At 35.6% G+C, this 20581-nt stretch overlaps 1 protein-coding gene across 1 annotated transcript in view; it reads right to left on the bottom strand.

The window, feature by feature from the left end:
* Positions 1-20581, bottom strand: part of LRRC9 (leucine rich repeat containing 9) — a 101777-nt gene that overhangs the window by 30180 nt on the left and 51016 nt on the right. Inside the window, exons 18-24 of the mRNA XM_032624923.1 lie at positions 15175-15366; positions 13801-13926; positions 11519-11653; positions 10314-10491; positions 8014-8234; positions 6962-7084; positions 2463-2593 (exon numbers count right to left, since the gene is read on the bottom strand). Of these exons, the coding sequence (XP_032480814.1) occupies positions 2463-2593; positions 6962-7084; positions 8014-8234; positions 10314-10491; positions 11519-11653; positions 13801-13926; positions 15175-15366 (1106 nt within the window). The remainder of the gene's footprint in view (positions 1-2462; positions 2594-6961; positions 7085-8013; positions 8235-10313; positions 10492-11518; positions 11654-13800; positions 13927-15174; positions 15367-20581) is intronic.

The raw sequence follows: 20581 nt of genomic DNA, 5'->3' as shown, positions 1-20581 counted from the left end.
TTTATTTATACATAGTAGTTTTGTACCTCTTAATCTCCTACCCTTATCTTGTCTCACCCCCTTCCTTCTCCCCACTAGTAACCACTAGTTTGTTCTCTGTATCTGTGAGTCTTTTTTGTATATTCATAGTTTATTTTTTACATATAAGTAATATCATACAGTATTTGTCTATCTCTGTCTGACATATTTCACTTAGCATGATACCCTCCACGTCCATTCATGTTGTTGAAAATAGCAAAAAAACAAAATTTCCTGCTTTTTTGTGGCTGAGTACTATTCCCATTTTATATGTATATACCACATCTTCTTTATTCATCTGTTTATGGTCACTTAGGTTTCCTTCCATATCTTGGCAATTGTAAATAATGTTGCTATGAACATTGGGGTGCATGTATCTTTTTTGAATTAGTGTTTTCATTTTTTCCCAGGAGTGGAATTGCTGGGTCACATGGTAGTTCTATTTTTAGTTTTTTTGAGAAACCATACTGTTTTTCTTAGTGGCTGTACCAATTTACATTCCTACCAACAGTATATGAGAGTTCCTTTTTCTCCACATCCTCGCCAACATTTGTTATTTGTGGTTTTTTTGATGATAGCAATTCTGGCAAGTGTGAGATGATATCTCATTGTGTTTTTTGTTTGTTTGTTTGTTTGTTTTTTGTGGTAAGCGGGCCTCTCACTGTTGTGGCCTCTCCCGTTGTGGAGCACAGGCTCCAGACGCGCAGGCTCAACGGCCATGGCTCACAGGCCCAGCTGCTCCACGGCATGTGGGATCCTCCCGGACCAGGGCACGAACCTGTGTCCCCTACATCAGCAGGCGGACTCTCAACCACTGCGCCACCAGGGAAGCCCTCATTGTGGTTTTAATTTGCATTTCTCTGATGGTAAACGATGTTGAGCATCTTTTCATGTGCCTGTTGGCTATCTGTATGTCTCTTGGAAAATGTCAATTCAGATCTCTTCTGCCATTTTTAATCAGGTTGGTTGTTGTTTTTTTTTTTGATGTTGAATTGTATGGTCTGTTTATATATTTTGGATATTAACTTCTTGTTGGTCATATATTTAATTTGCAAATACTTTTTCACATTCAGTAGGTTGTCCTTTCATTTTGTTGATGGTTTCCTTGGCTGTGCAAAAGCCTACCACACCTTTAAACAAATCCTCACCCCTAAAGTTATAATTATGACATACTTTATACATTAAAAGTCATTTATTCTTTTGACATGTTTTCATTAGTTTATTTCCTAAGTGCAGACAATATGTTTGGAAAGGCTACAACAAATATGAAAGTCACTGTCTGTGTCCTCAAGAAATGGGATTCAGAAAAACTATAATAAAAAAGGAAGGGCCTTCTATGTTGTACAAAGAGATTTAAAATTTTATTCTGTAGACAGTGGAAAGACACTGAACAATGTTGAGAAGGGAAGTGATCTGATAAAACTTGCATCTTAGAAGGCGGTATGGATAATAGATGGATTTGCAGGTAAGGTTGTATAAGACAAAAAAACAATAGTTTCTAAATTAGTTAATTCCCCAACCTAGGACGAGGCCAATGACTATGGAAAGAAGGGGGGAACTATGACACATACTTAAGACACAGACTCTATAGAATGTAGTGATTAATTAAAAACGGAGGACAAGGGCTTCCCTGGTGGCACAGTGGTTGGGGGTCTGCCTGCCGATGCAGGGGACACAGGTTCATGCCCCGGTCCGGGAGGATCCCACGTGCCGCGGAGCGGCTGGGCCCGTGCGCCGTGGCCACTGAACCTGCGCGTCCGGAGTCTGTGCTCCGCAACGGGAGAGGCCGCAGCGGTGAGAGGCCCGCGTACCACAAACAAAAAAACAAACAAACAAACAAAAAAAAATGGAGGACAAAGGAGAGAGAGTGGACTCTAGATTTTTGGCTTGGGCGACAACAGGTGAATGTTGTTTCCTAGATGCTATCTAGAGAGCAATCGAATATTCAAATTAGGAGGCTAGATTTGGGGCAAATTAGGGGGTCATCGTCATAAATTAAAACTATGGCTAAAGATGTCTGCCTGTGAAGAGTGCAGAATAGAAAAAAAAGAGAAACGGATTTATTAAACAGGAGGACAATGATAACATTCATGAGAACAGCATCAGAGGAATGGTGGCAGTGGTAGCCAGAGAGCATTGGATTAGAGTGATACAATGTGAGGAGCAAACCTAGTATGTTCTAATTTTAAAAGCTTGATTGTAAAAGAAAAGGGAAATATAAGGTCTTAGAAAGAGATTGATGACATTTTTAATCATAGTGTGTGATAATAAAAGTTATTAATGCAATTCAAAGATGGTAAAGTTAGTATGAGATTGTGAAGTAGTGTAGATGATTTTCTGAATTACTGGTTATATTTGGATAAGATGTATAAATTATAAACCTTAGAAAGATAATAATAACTATATATTATAATATCAAATAGCATAGAATAAAATGATTGTACCTGATGGATGATGAAGTCCAATTTAGTTCTTGCATTTGGGTGAAGTTTGAATGTCCTTGTCGTTCAGCAATCATGTCAGAAGTAAGTCTGCCACCAAACAAATCTTTTGCACACTCAATCTCTGGTGGTTCCTGTATATGAGAATATTTAGAAAGTGAGGTTCTCTCTTACAGATGACTAAATGACATTAATTCTTTGGTTCCAGGTCAAAAGGGAATAGACTCATTTCTCCCTATTTCCTACTAAGTACAGCTAAACCCTCGGATATTATATATAAAATAAATATAGGAGACTGAAAGGTGCAGAGAAGAAGGCAGAACACCTAGGGACCTTGGGACCTGAGGAATGACACTGTGGTGAGTCCTCTGGTGTGTTACTGAGATAATAATAAGAAACCTTCATCTACTGTTCCTGGCCTGGCCATATGGTCAGGCAGGAAGGAGGGCAATGGAAACCTGACCTATTAAAAGGATGCCCATATGGGGCACAGCCCTATGGAAATTTGAGGTGTGCATTAAAGTAGGACACATTGATGCCCATCTGAACTCTCTTCCCATTTTGGAAGGTGATTGGAATCAACAAGCAGATATGCCCATATGCTCACTTAAGGTGGCCACCTGGGTCTATAAAATAGGTGGACATTGGGGGTCTACAGCAGTGCAGAGATGGGCTGAATCTAGACATATTCCTCTTGCACCCTCTGAGGCACTAAATGACAATAAGAACTGTTCTGTCTGCCAGCAAAAGAGACAGAGACTGCAGATGGCTATGTGGCAGATTTCCCTGTGGGAAGGCCCTGAATAGAGCTGGCAAGTCAGACTGAGGCTGGTAGCCCTGGGGGACTACAAATGGGTCTTGACAGGAATAGATACTGACTCTGGACTGGGATTTGCTTACCCAGTGTAAATGCAAATGCACATAATGCTATAAAAGAACTGGAACAGAAGATATTGCACCAATCTGCACAGTTGACTTATTTCTTCAGACCAAGGAACACACTGAACAGCCCATAATGTCTAACAGTGGGCAGAAAGATATCCCCCTCAGAGTAGTAGTTCAATAGAGAACTAGAATGGGCAATTAAAACATTGGTTGTCTAAAATGGGGGGGAGATAAAAGCATGAAGGGCTGGCTTAAATACCTTCCTAAGAGTGCTCATACTCAGTGTGAACATGAATGGGGCTAAAGGAGGGTCCCCGCTGGATAGACTTCTGTTTTTCTGGTGAATCTGGGGGATGGGGCAAGGATGCTGATAGGACTATGCAATTCTTGTGAAAGAAGGATGATGCTGGTATAACCATTATATTTTTTCTTTCATTCTTCCTCACATCACCTCAAGTTTTTTTTCTACCTGATGCAGTGGCCACAGGACCACAGCTACAACTACAAATACTGGAAACAGGGATAATTCCTAAGCGAGAAACTATGTTTTTAAGCCTTTTGTCAGGATTCCTAAAGGTCTGATGGGGGTAGGTTTTACCTTCACCCCATCCGGCAAAACTGGGGTTAACAGTGAATGTATCTGTATTTCCTGGTGGCAAAAATAGCCCACTAGTTTTGCACCTATATAACCTTGTCCTATCTGAAGCGGGGTGGACTGAGGGGAGGTATATGCTAGACTAGACCAGCACAGTGGCCGAATCTAATATCCCTTCCAAAGGTGGAAAAGTATGGGTGTAAATGGAGAGAACAGGGAAGGGCACTTACAGGTAAAGGAATTAATAAATAGGTTATGTAATGAGGAAATCCAATATTATATTACCTCAAAAGGGGTTCAGAGCAAGAGATGATATTGTCTCAGTTCAATTATATCAGATGCCTGAAGAAAGGATTAAGCTATGTGTTTTGAGACCACTCCTGCTTTTGGAACCTGACAAAGTCTCCAATGGAAACCTGCAAATCTGAGTGGCCTCACTGTGAGAGACATTTCTATATGATTATGGACTGGATAATTACTGAATAGGATTACAGTAATATTCCAATATATTTTGAATTTTCTGATCATTTTGCTGTAAAGGATCTGTGTTCAAAGGCCAGAGCATGAGCTGTGATATTGTGATTTATAATAAGAAACCTATATTTGGTCTTTGTCTACTGTTCCTGGCACACAGCTCCTCAAACCCTCATAATTTCCTATATAAGAGCCGTAGGGGCATCTTTTATTATAATATTTGGTTTTTTGTTTTTGGTTTCTGAAATAGGTCCAGAGCCATAAAGGTGAAAGGACTGTGTTGCTATTTATGACAAGCTCCTTTCAACCAGTCTGAGTATCTTAACAAGATGACTTTTGGAAAGTCCTTAAGAATGGGGGCTGGTTGCCAGGGGCAGCAACCATGATTAGAGGGTTGGAACTTCCAGTACCACTCCCTTACTTCCTGGTATGATTATATATCCATGGAGCCTTGGGCACAGAGTGAGGCTCAGCTGTCCATGCTTTACCATTAAAAAGTCATGTCACTTGGAATGTCATTTAAATTCTCTGGAGTTCTTTGCGCTCATTCATAAAATAAAGGATTTAGACTATGTCATTTCTAAAGTCCAGGTCCATTTACCTCTCAAACACTCTAGGATTATATTGCTCTTCTACTTCCCTCTGTGTCTACTTTTGGTGGCTTCTTTTCCTCTTTACATTTCCTAAATGGAAGTATTAAAGGCTCACTTGGATTTCTTTACTTTCTTTACTCTCTTTCCTTAGTCAATGTTATATCCTTTTGGTTTTAATTATCAGCTTTCTTCGTGTGTCTAACACTAATCATCTTATTCCTGAAACTGCTTTTCTTCCTGTAATCATATTTCTGTTATGATATCTCTTAGTGGAATAGACTCAAGTCTTGTAGACATCTTTTATTCTTCCATTTCCTCGTCCTTCAAATTTAATTGGTTGCCAAGTTCTGTCAATTCTTCCCAGTATTTCTCCTACCTTTCAGCTCTCCATTTTTAAAACCACTTCCCCTTGGTTTATTTCAGTTTCTCATTACCTCACATGTAGACCACGCTAATAGCCTCCTATTGGTTTTTCATCAATCATTTTAAACACTGCTGTTAAATTTCCTAATATATGGTTTTCAATATGTTATTCCCCAATTCAAAAATCTTCAATGCCTGCCCATTACCTCTCAATTAAAGTCTAAATTATTCAATCTAGTCTTCATGTCCATTATTAATTCATATATTTATATTCTATCTCATTCCACAAAGAATTTATGGCAGCTTACAGGAGGAACATATAATCAAATAGTAAAATGCAAATAATAAATAGTGAAGATCAAGACTGAGAATGATGTAAGTTAAATAGATCAAAGCTGGGGATAGGGACAGATAGACCATAAGTCCTACAGGGTTTCTGTCATTAAACCATAAATGTGGCCCTGAGCTTTTAGGTAGTCAAAGTGAAAAGGAAAATAGTTTAAAAATACTCATTGTCAGTGAGGAGAGCATAACTTTTCCTCAGGGGGGAAAGGTTTTCCTACACTGACTTCTAAAAGCACTTTCTCAGGTGGCCCTTCAAATGAGGGCACAGAGAGATAGGAAGGATAAGATACTCAACACCACCATTGGAGCACATACAGTACTAGTTTCATGAGACTGTTTTTTAAAACGTCCCTCAATGAAAGCCAACACTACTAGTACTAGTAGTACTAGTAGTACTAGTACTAGTACTAGTACTAGTTTCATGAGACTGTTTTTTAAAACGTCCCTCAATGAAAGCCAACACCTAAATAAAACCCAGTATACAAGATTCTAAAGAATTGTTTGTGTTTGGGGGAGAATAATTTTGATTCTTCATTCTGAGAAGGGCCCTGAAAAAAATCAGGGTTAGAATTAGTAATCTTCTCAGAGCACCTCAAAGTCCCAAATAATCATGAACTATCTCTCAGTTTCCTAGAAATTTGATGAGTTTTATTGTCTGACAGGGGCTAGGCAATGTTACACAGGGAACCTTTTTATTCTTCACCCATTTGTTTTGCACTTATCCTGTTACATGGAAATAAGGAGCCCTGTATGAACTTACTAGTTATAGAATCCAAGTTTCCAAATATTGCTTTCATATTCAGTCCTATGTTCTGTGTTATTTTTTACACAGTATAAAAAGTTATTTTTTACTAGTATAGTTTACTAGTAATGTTGACATACCATTTTTTGGTTCAAATATGTTTTTCTTAAATCTTAACAACTGTATTTTTCCAGGTAACAGGAAGCTGTTTTTAGGCCCAAGAGGATGGTAGGGGTCCAGGGCAGTTTCTCCTATCCTGTCTCATAAATTTGTTAGGCACTGAATTCAGTGGGTGCAAATGTATGCAGCATCTTCCCTCCCAGACTGCCTCAATTTAAACAATTAAAACCCAGATCTAAAATGTGCTTTGGAGACCTAGATTTTAATAAGCATAATAAGTTTGGGTAACATACTAGTGATAAAGCAACATTCAAAATGATTATGGCCTATGGATATATTAATATGAAGCCTGGACCAAATGCTATGAGTCAATAAAACAACTTACAATTGAGATTCCATCCAGAGCTTTCAGTTCTGGAAGATGAAATATTACAAACAACCGGTAGTTTTCTTGATTCCATACAATAATGTTTCCATACATGTCTAGAATGACCAGGTTGCATAAACCCTGGTAATAAAAATACATACATTTAAAGTGATATACATATATATCTCACTCTAACAAGTTTTTTTCCCCTTAAGAGTTTAATCATCCTTGCATTTTAATATTAAATTACTCTATCATTTCATAGTGATTTGAGTGCTTTTAAGTATGCTGCTGTTTAGTGCAAGCGTTATATTTTCATACTGTTAAGGTCTAATTTTGTGCGGTATTTCAGTGGTCTATATTATATGATCAGAATCCCTTTTTGGATGCTGGTGCTAAATGTATTACCCATGATAAAGACTTGCAAAGAAATTTAGCAAAGTTTAAAACATATACTTTGTTTATGGAATAATGATCTGTTAAATAGTATGTGTGTATACAGATACAACAGTGAAATGAAACAATGAAAAACAGTCTTCTGATGAGGGATAAAACTGAAGTGCTTCTGCCTTGTAAGAGAGTAGCAGAATTCATCTTAAGGGAAAATGTGCTTCCTTATTAGATAAGACGTTTGTTGTGAAGGAAGGGCCCTGAGTAGATATGGATGGGAGAGGTTAAGACAAGAGGGAGTAAAACTAATCCTCATCTATAATGTAAAATGGTTTGTTTTGTTGCTGTTTTTGATTAGGTTGACTCTGCAGCTCTAGAAGTAGTTGTATTGGGGGAATACAATGAGGATAAGGCTGCAAGTAAGGAAAGATAGGAAATGGACATAAGTTTTTGGTAGGAGATAAAGCCCTAGCAATATGGTATCAGCAAAAGGAAAGAGGCCACTGCAAGTCCCAATGGTAGGAAATGGCCATCAAATACATTTTTCTTGATTTTTATTTTCTTCCTTACATTTTTCTATATTTTCCAAATTCTGTACAGTGAACATGCATTACTTTCATAGTATAAAGAAATAAGAAAATATTTAGAAAACCAAAAACATTAGTACTCCAGATAGTCACCTTTAAATTGTAGATCTCCTGATTGAGAGCAATATAGTTATTGCCTATGTATAATTCAATTAGTGTAAAAGCTTTTTGTAAACCACTCAATGAAGTGATTTTGTTGTTCTCAAGAGAAAGGGAATGAAGATGAAGCATGTTATCAAAAGTATGCTTTTCCAAACCAGTGAGGAGATTATTATTTATGCTGAGGCGGGTTAATTTAGTCAGCTTGGAAATGCCTAGAAAAATAAGCAAATTCAAGAAAAGATTCAGACAGCACTGAAAGGTTAATTTAAAAAATACCTGGCTGGTTGTTTTACTGTTTCTCTTTTTCTAAGTTCAAACGGCTTTACAGATTTCATAGTATTAACCATCATTGTTTTTCCTTTTGTTAAAGAAGAATAGAATGTGTACTAGATAATATATTAAATTCCAATTTTGGAAGTAGACTTATTTTTTTTAGGTGTTAAGGGAAGGTATTGTATAGGAAATACTGAATTAAGCTTTCAAATAACCTTTAAATTATGTAATTAATTAAGGTTTTCACCATCACAATAATATAAAGCTCTACTTTACAAAGCTCAAAATAATCACCAACCCCCATTGTAAAACATTAAGGGTAAGGAACTAGAATACAACACTCTGGAAAGTATTCCTTACTGTGCCATCATTTGTATTAAAAAGAACCTAATTCTACCTTTGTATGCTTGAAAGTAGTCTAAGACAGAACTTTAGAAAATGCTTCCTCTCACCACAATCTAACCCCCTATGTACATTACGTGCTGTAGACACTTTATAACTGTAGGTAGGACGGTGCAGTTGACAGATAAGAACTCTGGAGTCAGAGCTGGTTTCAAATGTTGGTTTCACACTAGATTTGGGACCATAGGTAAATTATGTAAAATTATGTAACCTCTGAGACAAATTTTCTTCATCCATGAAATGGATATACTGAAATCTACTTCTAACAGTTATGGAATTAAACGGAATGGCATTTGAAAAGTATCAGTTATAGCTTTTGGCAAATAAATAATCAGTCCTCAATAAATTTTATTTATGCACCCCTTTCACACCAGCCTTTATCATGGGACTATGAAATGCTGAAAGCAAATCAATCTAGGGCAAGTTAGGATGTAGTATCAAAGCAAAAATCCTTAAATGCATATTAAGCCTATCTATGTTTGGAAAAAAGAAGATAAATATCTGTTAAAGTTTAGTGGGGTAGCTATGTTTGAAAAGTGGGTATAGGGAAAATACAGGTTGAAGGAGTCTTCCCTTCAATAGGCTTATGGAGGGGAATAAAAAGGAAATAGGGTTCTCAATTGTTACATACATAGCAAAATTAACACCCTATTGTATGGGAATGGAGACTAGTGATAGTTGTAAACACAGATGCCTGACCTACACCTCTGCCCCCCCTCACTGTTTAGTTAGCTAAAATGTACAGAGGAAGGCCTGTGGATCTATATACTCAATAAGTATCCTAAGTGATTCTTATGATCAAGCAATTTTTAGAAACTATTGTTAACAGCCATTAAAATGAAGTATAACAAATGTTATACATGCTGTTTTTAATACTTGCTTTTGCATATGTAATTTTTTAAAGTAAAATTTTCTATTTTATGAAAAAGGTAGTACACACATGCTAAAAACAATTCAAAAGCTAATAAAGTGTAAATTAAGTCTCTTTCCCAGGCATGATTTTCAATTCCTACCTTCTCTCCTTGACAAGGACAGCCTTGTTACCAAAATGCACATCCAGAAATGTATTATACCTAGATAAGTATGCATGATATGTGTGTGTGTACACTTATGCAGGCATTAATAAAGCTGCTTAATTTGTACTTGTATGTGGATCCCAGTAAAAGTTTATATAGTACATCTGATTTTCAACCTCCAGTGAATAAAATGTTCATTTTGTTAAAAAGTCTTCAAATTTCCAAATGTAACCTTAATTCCATATTTTGAAAAATGAACTGAGCTGCTTTATCTTTTTCAAAAGCACACCTCATTCTTTCATTTATTTACTCAATGGTACAGATTTTGAACACTGACTAGTTTGTAATGTGCTAAGTTTGGTAATAGATGGTAAACACTGGTTAAGAGAGGGGAGGGAAGGCAGCTAGTTGGGCTCATTATATATAGCAGTCAGTCACAGATCCCACTAAAGAGGTGTTTAGAGTACTCTACTCCAAACCTTCTTGGAAATTCTCTGAAGACCTTCCTCTTCAGAAATTCTATCCTCAGTGTTATTCACTTTTTGCTCTTGTTAATTAGACATTCATATTTTAAGACTTTAGAATTCTCTAATACCTTACCTTCTATCTTTGAGATGCAGTTTCCATCTAATGTGAGCTCTTCCAGGTTAACACAAGATTCCAAGCCTTCCATTTTAGTGAGATTATTGTTGCTGAATGATGCCCACTTCAAATTTTCCAATTTTTCTAAATTTGTGATTTCAAAAAGATGTTGCCCATCTAAATTTAAGGCAGTTATCTGTAGAATAATTCACATTAATTGTTGCTTCTGGATGACATCAATAACTTCAATGTTATAAGATAAAAAGGCTAATGAAATAATTCAAATGTGGTAAGTAACATAAAAAGTCTTCTAGGAACTAAAGATATTGCAAAGCTCTTAGTTTACAGAAAAGTAAAATTTGACAAGATTATAACTCAGAGGAACTTATATGGTATTACAGACACTGAGCTGTGCCAGTCAGATTCCCAGCAGTGAAGGACTTGTCCCAGTTGCTGCAAGTGCTGTTGGCAGAAAGCCTTCAACTGTCAGTCCCTTCAGGGACAGCATCAGCAGCAGAGAGCTGCCTTGTCCAAGGTCATGCTCCTTCCCAGCTTGGCCCACATCCAATGATGAAAGGAAAGAAAGGCCTGGCCATCTCAGCCCAACTTGGGACAGATTTAAAGGGCCATTCTAATTTCACAACTCCCTGTGGGGTCAGCTAAGACTATCACACAGCCGGCATCACAACTAAATATCTATGTATATTCTGTAATAAAAAGAATGCCACTAATATCTTCCATTTTCAAGGGTCAGATTCTCTTAGCCCAGTTTCTATCTTTGGCAAGAGGTAAAAGGGTGCTTCTTGAGCAAGAAGCTGCTAGTGCTCCATAACTCTTCCCTTAGCCTTGGCTGAATTCTGACCAGTTCCCCCATTCTCTTGCCAGGATTCTTGATCCCTTTTACCTTGCCATCCAAACTTTTGGCTTGGTCTCTGGCTCTGAGCTTTAAAGTTTTCTTGCTTATTTTGATATATTCTCAGAATCTACCCTTTGGTTTTGCAGTGTACATTTATCCTAAATTTCCTGTTCTGTAGTGACCACTGCTGAGTTCTAGCCCCTGTGACATAACTACTCATGACTTGACTTCTCTTTTACTTTTAATTTGGCTCTTCCAGTTTTCTGCCCGTTATCTATCTATGCCCTCGTTATATACAAAGGCCAAAGCTGACTAAAAAATCAATTGAAATTAAATTTTTATATTAGGTTTAATAAATTGTCTTTACCTTCAAGTACCAGTTTCCACTCAGATGTGAATGTGGTCCTAACTTTGAAATCTGTGTCAGAATTTTGGCAGAAGGCCATATACTAAGAATCCGTGATCTCTCCTCTTTAGTACTAGAATGCCGTAAGAGAGATAACTAATAAAACGAAAAACACATAAACGAAATAGCACAGAGAGGTCCATATATATATAGTTAAAAGAATTGTTTCCTAGATGAGCGGCCCAATGAGTACTTTTAAAATATGACATTTTGTTTACCTTAAAATGTTTTCAGTATCTGGATATACTTTATATATCTCACTCATTTTTTTGTTTTAACAGACATTTAACCACAAAATAATATTTATAAAACTATGAAAGGATTATTATAAAACAAACACCATATAATCCATCATGAAACCAGTTTAAGAGCCAGAATATTCCTACTACCCTAGAAGCTCCCTGGGTGCCCCATCCTAATCTTTTTTTCTCTCCTTCTCCTTGGAAGCCATCACTCATCTCAAGTGAATCAATTCCCTAAGAAGCAATCAAATGACCTCAAATTTTGTATCTACCATACTTTCTTTCTTTATAGACTTATGTTTATATCCATAAATAAAATATTAGCCTTATACATATTCAAACTTTATGTAAATTGAATATGTTTATATTCTTCTATGACTTGCTTTTTTGCTCAGCATTATATCCATGAGATTCTTCTATGCTTCTTCCTGTAGCTATAGTTCATTCATATGTCATTGCTATATAATATTTCCTTATCAATTCTCCCATCAATGAACATTGAGCTGATTTCAGTTTTTTGCTATTATAAGCATTGCTGTCATAAATATTCTTGTGCATGATTCTTGGTATATATATGCAAGAGTTTCTTTCGAGTATATAACTTGCTAGGTTTAGGGTATGTATATATTTAGCTTTACTAGATAGGGCCAATTTGTTATCCAAGATGGTTGTACCAATTGTAACCTTTACTTCAAACCTTTGCTAAAACTTGATATTGTCAAGGGTTTTTTTCCCCCCAATAGTGGCCATAAATTGGTAGATCATTTAAGTTTTAATGTTTATTTTCTTGAGTATTAATGTGGTAGAGCATCTTTTCCTAAGTTGTTTGGCTGTTCTGATTTCCTCTCCAGTGAAGTGTCTGTTTAAATGTTTTGCTCAGTTTTCTGTTTGATTGGTTGTCTTTTTCCTGATATGTTTTGGATATATAAAGAATATTTTTTGTCAGATGTGTTTCAAATTTCTTTTCCCAGTATATAGCTTGTCTTTTCACTTTCTGCCCTTTGAGGAATAGATGTATTAATTTTAACATAGACAAATCTAATCTTTTATAGTATATGCTCTTTGTTTCTTGCATAATAAATTCTTCCCTCATTCAAGGTTATAATGATAATCTCTGATCTTTTCTTCTAAAACATTTTTGGTTTTGCTTTTTGTAGTGAAAGCCTTAATGCACTTGTTCCAGTGCCTTTTATTGACTAGCTCCCTGATCTGTACAGGCAGCTCTGTTATTTATCAAGTTTCCAGGTATGTGTGGGTCTACACTGGGTCTTTATACTCTGTTGTATTGGTCTATTTGTCTAACTCTGACAATTCCACATTGTCTTACAGGATTTTAGTAAGTTTTGATTTCTGGTAGGATAAATCCCCAACTCTTCTTCAGGAGTTAATTATATTCTTATCAACAAAAGGGTTTCTTTCCTTCACTTTGAACAGATACAAAATTAAACATTACATTAAGGAATTAATATTCAAATATTCCACAAAAAGTAAATAGCTAGATAACTAGAGTGGAGATATTTAGGATGTTGAAACTACTTTGGCCAAAGTAGCGTTCTTAATCTGGATAATATAGGTATTTCCCCTTCCCCAAGTTAATAGGTTTTGTTTTCTTTCAGCCAGACACATAAAATATCAATACTAGGTAAATAATTTACTAAATGCTTTCTCAAGGCCTCGAAGCTTACCTTATCCACAGAAAGTTGCTTATTTTCATGTAGGTTCTAAAGGACTCTGGTGAGTTCAGGTTGACTAGGAAAAAAACAGTTACCCTAGAGGTATTTTGGGGGTAGTGTGCAGGGATGAGAATCCATACAACCAGTTGGTATTTAAATGGAATACATTTAAACAGAAAAAAAATTCAAGTGATATGATTGTTATGGACTGATTTTTTTATTAGCATGCTAAGAGAGAATATAAAATCTCAATAACAAAATAAGAGTATGGGAAATACTATTTGTATATTCTAAATAGAACAAGAAATATTAAACAGTAAAATCCAACCTGAGTAATCTTTGTCCCAGAAATAAATTTCATAGCTGCTGTTGCTTCTTCTTCAGAAATAAGGACTCCATCTAACTGAGTAAGAGTCTTTAATCTGCCAATAACACTCAGTCTTAATGTGGCTGGCTTGGGAAAAATACCAAAAGTTAATTTTTACAAAATATTACATGTGCTATGACATGGAAAGGAGTTCTTTGTTCCTTCCCACATAATTCAAATTATGCATCTCCTACTTTATTATATTTGTCTAAAAATAAAGGCTTAATTCTTTAAATAATAGTTGAAATTAAATTATATTTAAGAATTAATCTTTTTTGTTTGAAAGTGGATAGTTCTACTCTTGTGAAGAGAGAAAATCCCACAGGCTGTTGAAAAGTGACTGTGGTGAAAAGTGTTCACAGAACAACTGTAGTGCCTCCTGTTTATCTATATCAGCATTTAGCTAGTCAGCTCCATGGGTGATCCAATACAGATCTTCAGCTCTTGACATTTAATTTGGCAACAGGGCTATAGCTGTACTGTGATCATTCAGGAAGTCTGATTTGGCAAAAGAAAAATATTCTTCAATTTTACTGAGCTAAAAAGGAGAAATACAATAGTATAAACATCATAATACGGCCAATTTAATAGAACCAATCATGCTTTAGTCCCTTTTAAAAATGTTGAACACAGTCTATATACATTTTTGAAAAGCAAGGAAAGGAATAGTCTTGAAATTATAAACTTGGGGCTTATTTTAAATACTTGGAGATACTCTTCAATATAATCATTGAATACTGAAATTTCTTAGCATGAATCTACATATTTTTGTGATGAGAAAGAATAGCGTTCAATCAAATTTCCTTTTATAACAGAACATAAATAAGACTTTATAATTCAGGTTCATCAGGGAATGTGAGGCATAGGAACCAAGAATAATAGAATACAGTGAGAGAAACATACTATTGTTAATTTAAAAGTAAACATGCTTTTGTTAATTTTTCCCCCTTTAATAGTATGTTTCTCTCACTGTATTCTATTATTCTTGGTTCCTATGCCTCATTACAGTAGAGTTCTAGCATGCTGAGCTATACTGCACTATGAAAATTCTCTGAAGGCGTGCAAATGGCAGTGACATCTAACACTTTTAAAACCACAATACTCTTAAACTATTAGAGGTTGCAAAGAAAGTCTGATGTGAAATTAAGGACTTTTCTTATAGTAACATTTTATTCACTTGATCACTACACTAAATTCAACTTATGAAATACTTAAGGGAATTCTAGCGAGACAAAGATAGTTTGCCTATTTCTGGCTATTCTTGAATAGTAGTGAGAAAACAGCTTTGAAATAAAAATGATTGTTTGCTTTTTTATAAACATTTCTGTTTCATACCTTTTGCCATGGATTATGTCGAATATCCAGAGTGAGAAGGCTTGTGGTGTGTTTGCATAACATATTTATTTCATCGCCAGATTTTTTCAGTTGATTCCAGCTCAAGTCTAAGTGCTTAAGTTTCATCAGACCTCTAAATCCCTCAAGAGTTATCACATGGTTATGGCTTGCATCCAAATATTCAAGGTTATACTGCAACACATACAAATAGAAGTGATGCTAGTTATACTGCAGCAATGGTATCAACGTACATATTTTCCTAGTCATTTTCTCTTAATTCTCACTTTAGCCTTTTAACATAGAGTGGCAATGTTTGTTTTCATGGAGGAGAAGGCAAAGAGAAACTGGCAAGATAATTGTCTCCAACAAACAAAGAATTACATTTCTTATATCTAGGCTTCTAGTTTATACAATTGAACTCATGGCCTGGTTAAAAAAGTTTCGTCTTCAGAGGCAGAAACTAAACATATTCCATTCTATAATTTCCTTTTTTAGAAGTACATGATTTTTTTTTTTTTTTTTTTTTGCGGTACACGGGCCTCTCACTGCTGTGGCCTCTCCCGTTGAGGAGCACAGGCTCCGGACGTGCAGGCTCAGCAGCCATGGCTCACGGGCCCAGCCAGTCCGTGGCATGTGGGATCTTCCCGGACCGAGGAACGAACCCGTGTCCCCTGCATCGGCAGGCGGACTCTCAACCACTGCGCCACCAGGGAAGCCCTATATTTTTTCTTATATAAAACATATTATTCTGTTATATAGAATTTTGTACCCTTCTAACATATTCACACACCATTAAGTATTCTTCAAAATGATTTTTCATGGGGCTTCGCTGGTGACACAGTGGTTTAGAGTCCGCCTGCCAATGTGGGGGACATGGGCTCCAGCCCTGATCTGGGAAGGTCCCACATGCCACGGAGCAACTAAGCCCGTGTGTCACAACTACTGAGCCTTCACTCTAGAGCCCACGTGCCACAACTACAGAAGCCCATGCACCTAGAGCCCATGCTCCTTGACAAGAGAGGCCACTGCAGTGAGAAGCCCACACACTGCAATGAAGAGTAGGCCCTGCTCGCTGCAACTAGAGAAAGCCCGTGCACAGCAACCAAGGCCCAATGCCACCAAAACTAAATAAATAAAATAAATAAATTTATTTTTAAAAATGATTTTTAATGATTGCATAGTTTTCTAATATGTGAATTATTAGTATTGTTTTAAACATTTCATTATGGGCATTTATGTGGCTTCTAATGGTTGTCAACACTGCAACAAATGTCCATGGTCATAATACTTTAACTGAGACACCAATATATTTTCAGAAAAGGTTTTTAGGAATAAGATTACTGGTTTTAAGGATTTCTGTATTGTTAAGACTCTTGATAAATGTTGCCAAATAGTTTTAAGGAAGTTTGTACCAGTTTTTTCTTCCAGCAATGGAATTTGAGAATGCTCATTTCCTTAAATACCCACCAAACCACCTGCCTTATTTTAATTTACATTATTATCAGTGAAGTTGCACATCTTTTCCATGTGTTTATATTAGACATTTAAAAATTTTTTTTGTTTGTTGTGTTTCTCATCTTTGGCCATTTATATATTCAGATCTTTATTTTACATATTTGTAAGAAGTCTTTAATTTGTTACTTCTATTTGTTGCAAACAAAATTTTCTTTTAAAGTATATACGAACTCAGACCCAGAACAAGAAAGAGATAAAGAGTACTTGAAGAAAATATTTTGCAACATATTTTTTAAAATAAAAATAATATTACTATAAATTAAAAATAAACTTGATTTCTTTACAGTTTAAAACAAACAATTGTTTGAATTCACCATAGAATTAGTCACTGCTGATATAATGCATAGTTCGTATTGTTGGAATAGCGTCTATTATAGTGACTCAGGTTTCAAGAGTTGAGTGTTCAGATCATTAAAATATAAAAAATTTCTGGAAATCAAATATTGTTACTGACTTTTTAATCTCATAAGTAAGAAAAGTAAAAAAAATCCTATAATTTACTATGATTATAATTTCTTGAACAAAAGGATATTTGGCAGTAAAAAAGTATTAAGGATATAATTTTAGAACAGCCTTTTAAATTAAATTAATTTAGATTTATAAAAATTTACTATATGGCCCATCTTCTCCCATTTTTCATCAAAAAGTGGTTAAAAACTTGTCCCAAATTCCAGCACTTGCATGCAGACTAGCATTTGTGAATCATGCATCATATAAAGATAACTGCCTTCTTTCCTTGAAAATAGGAGTGGGATCTTCACTTTTTTATATTCCCAGAATATAAAACAGACTCCATACACTCCATAAATATTCAAGGAATAATATTTTCAGTTTTGTAGCAGAGTTTTGTGTTTTAACATTTCTTGTGCTTCAGTTTAAATCTTTTGTAAGTTACAGTACAATGTAGCCCAACTTACAAATATTAAAACCCACAAGACCTCTTTAAAATATTTTAGGGGTAATAGTTCAATCTCTGAATGTAGATTAGCTGTCTCAAGGCATTAGAAACACTTTAACAATAAATTTCTCATTGGAAAAGATAAGACAGAAGTACTATTTCCATAAAAAATTAGGCCCATAATCTATGAAAGTTGAAAATAGCCATACATATTTGTCTTTCCTTGGCCAATTCTGACTATGGTGTAACTATTTTCAGAGAAAAATAAATCTGTTCCTATTCCTTTTGCTTGGATACTCTCCTTTTCTGATAGTTCAGCTGAGTGAATGACAGGCATACAGCTTATGCCATTTCAATTTACCTTATGTGGATGTCTTATTTAGATTTTTAAAAACTCTACAAAAACTATATAGTGTATTTCCACCATTTATGAAGCCCAGGTCTTCCATTATGTAAACAGTCACAGATTGGGTATTTTGACTCACAAGGCAAAGCCAGGGTGATGAACACATAGTAACAATATGTTTACTTTCTGCAACCTAGTAGAACTAATGCCTAGCATGCAAGATGGGTATGGAAACTCTCCATGTTAGAGACACACTTAAGGAAAATGATAGTAAAATGAGAGGCAAATTAAAAAACTTAGAAGACAATAGGAATAACAGGTGAGTGATTAAATTAGATCATAGCCTTTTATGATGCTGAGATAAATATAATTAATATTAAACACACATACGAAGTTAATTACTGTAGAATATAGAGGCTAGGCAGCATAGGTGTTCAATCTCTCTGAATCCCCACATAAAAAGAGTTAAAAATAAAACCAAATTCTATGGACAACATTTATAACAAAGCTACATAACAAGGTAGCCCCGTAAGTCTCAAAGAAGTTGGTGGGGATAAACCACCAACAACCACAAGACCTACATGGTGTCCAGGTCTATGAGAGAGGAAGAAGGAAGCATCAGGGCAGCATCTGATGGACCCGAGAATAAGAGAGCCCCAAAATAGCCAACCAATATTCAGTGGAAGGTATGAGGGCCAACTGAATACAGCAGTTGAAAGTGGGAGGAGTTTTGCCCTCTTTGATACCAGGTGAGTGCATGGGACCTACAGTAAAAAGGTCTGAAGGGGATGGAGCAGTCTAGCCCCTATGAATCTTCAAACTGCCCCACCAGGGCCCCCTTACAGACTGAATCTTTCTTGGAGAAGAAACTGCTGGGCTAAATAAAAATTAAACAGGACAAGGACAAAAAAGGCAAATAAAAGAGAAAGTTCAAACTGAAGTGGAAGAAGGAAATAGAGCCAGGAAATTTCAGAAAATAAGTGCTACAGTTTTTAAACAGTACATATAAACAGCAGAAGAGGGAGATCTGTGAAATTAGAAAAGTTTTCCCAAACCCCACTTTTGTTTTAAAAGTTAAGAACTAATTTCACTGGAAAATGAGCAGCAAAAAAGTATTAAGGTCAAATCCCAGATAAAGCTGTGTGAGTGTATGTGTGTGCGTGTGTGTGTGTGTGTGTGTGTAAGACAGAGAGAGAAATATTGCTATATTGCTGCAAGCAATAAAAGTATACCAGAAATATATGCCCAAGAAACATGTCATAACCATAAACCTATTACTTCAGAACAAGCAAAAAGATTTAAGAATGATACAAGATACAAAACAACAACATAAATCTGGATTAGAAAAACTCAGAAATGAGATGAAAGAACCCAGAAAAGAATTCGAAATAAAATAATAAAAGCATTTCAGAAATGAAGATTATACTAGTCAAAGACAAAAGACGTAAACACAACAAATAATGCCTTAAGATAAATAGAAGGTGAAAAAGATGAAAATTTTAAAAATTAAATCAATTTAAAATCTAAATGGAGAGATAAAAAGGACTCAAGAGAAAGTGACAAATAGTGAAGATAGGTAAAGATTCAACATATGGATAATGGGAGTTCCTAAAGAAGAGAACCAACGAAAGGAAACAGAAAAATTGCTAAAAACCTCCAGTTCAAAAAAATAAAAGAAAAAATGATTTTAATCTACATTTTGGTAAAGCATACTGTGAATCCGAAATATTGACCCAGAACAACCAAGCCTGTGACGTACAAGGGAAAAAATTATACATTCTCATCAGACTTTTCTACCGCAACACTTTATGCCAGAAGAAAATGAAATAACATTTAAGATGCCCAAGAAAAGAAATTGTAAGCCAAGGATTTTATATCTAATAAAACTGCCTTTAAGTATAAAGGACATAGATAAATTATTATCAACATTCAGTAACTGAAGGGATACTGTTTCCATAAGCCCTTCCTGAGGAATCTATAATAGAATATTTTTCAGACAATCAAAATGTTTGATACCACCCTAAGAACTGGTGATACACAATTACCAATGAACTAAAAGGAAGAGTGTGCAGAATGTAAGGGCTACATGCTCTAACAAAGTGGATATAGTATGATAATTTTAATTATTTTTTAAAATAGAGAAGAATGAAAAGAACATACACAAAATTTAAAAACTTTCCAGTAACATGTTGATGAGAGTATCATTCTGAGACTTTTGTGTGTGTAATAGGGGATAAAACAAATGAGTGATTATTAAATATCCTAATTCTATCACCTTGTATCCCTGAGAATCAGGATTATTGGTGTGGGAAAAAAAGATACAGATGTAAGTAACAGAGAAAGGTTAAGTTAAATGATTTGCAGTCTTAAATTCGAATTGGAAGTATCAATATAAATTCATGAGGTTAGTTTTACTTGCACATATACCCCCCCCCCACACACACACACACACCCCTCCCCCACAACAAATTCTGTCCAATGGAAAGACCTAGAAACAATGACCAACCCAGATTGTGGCCCTTAAATACCACTTCTCTAAAAGAAACCAGGGCTCCTTGAAGAAATAGTTGATCCCATGTCTGCAACAGAAAAATACATAAAATGTGTATGGAACATCTTTCATACCAGGCGGCAAAGAAGCTATCACA

This window comes from Phocoena sinus, chromosome 2 (genome assembly GCF_008692025.1).
Source record: "Phocoena sinus isolate mPhoSin1 chromosome 2, mPhoSin1.pri, whole genome shotgun sequence".
Lineage (NCBI taxonomy): Eukaryota > Metazoa > Chordata > Mammalia > Artiodactyla > Phocoenidae > Phocoena > Phocoena sinus.
The sequence above is the reverse complement of the archived record's forward strand: the minus strand, read 5'-3'. Positions and strand labels throughout refer to the sequence as shown.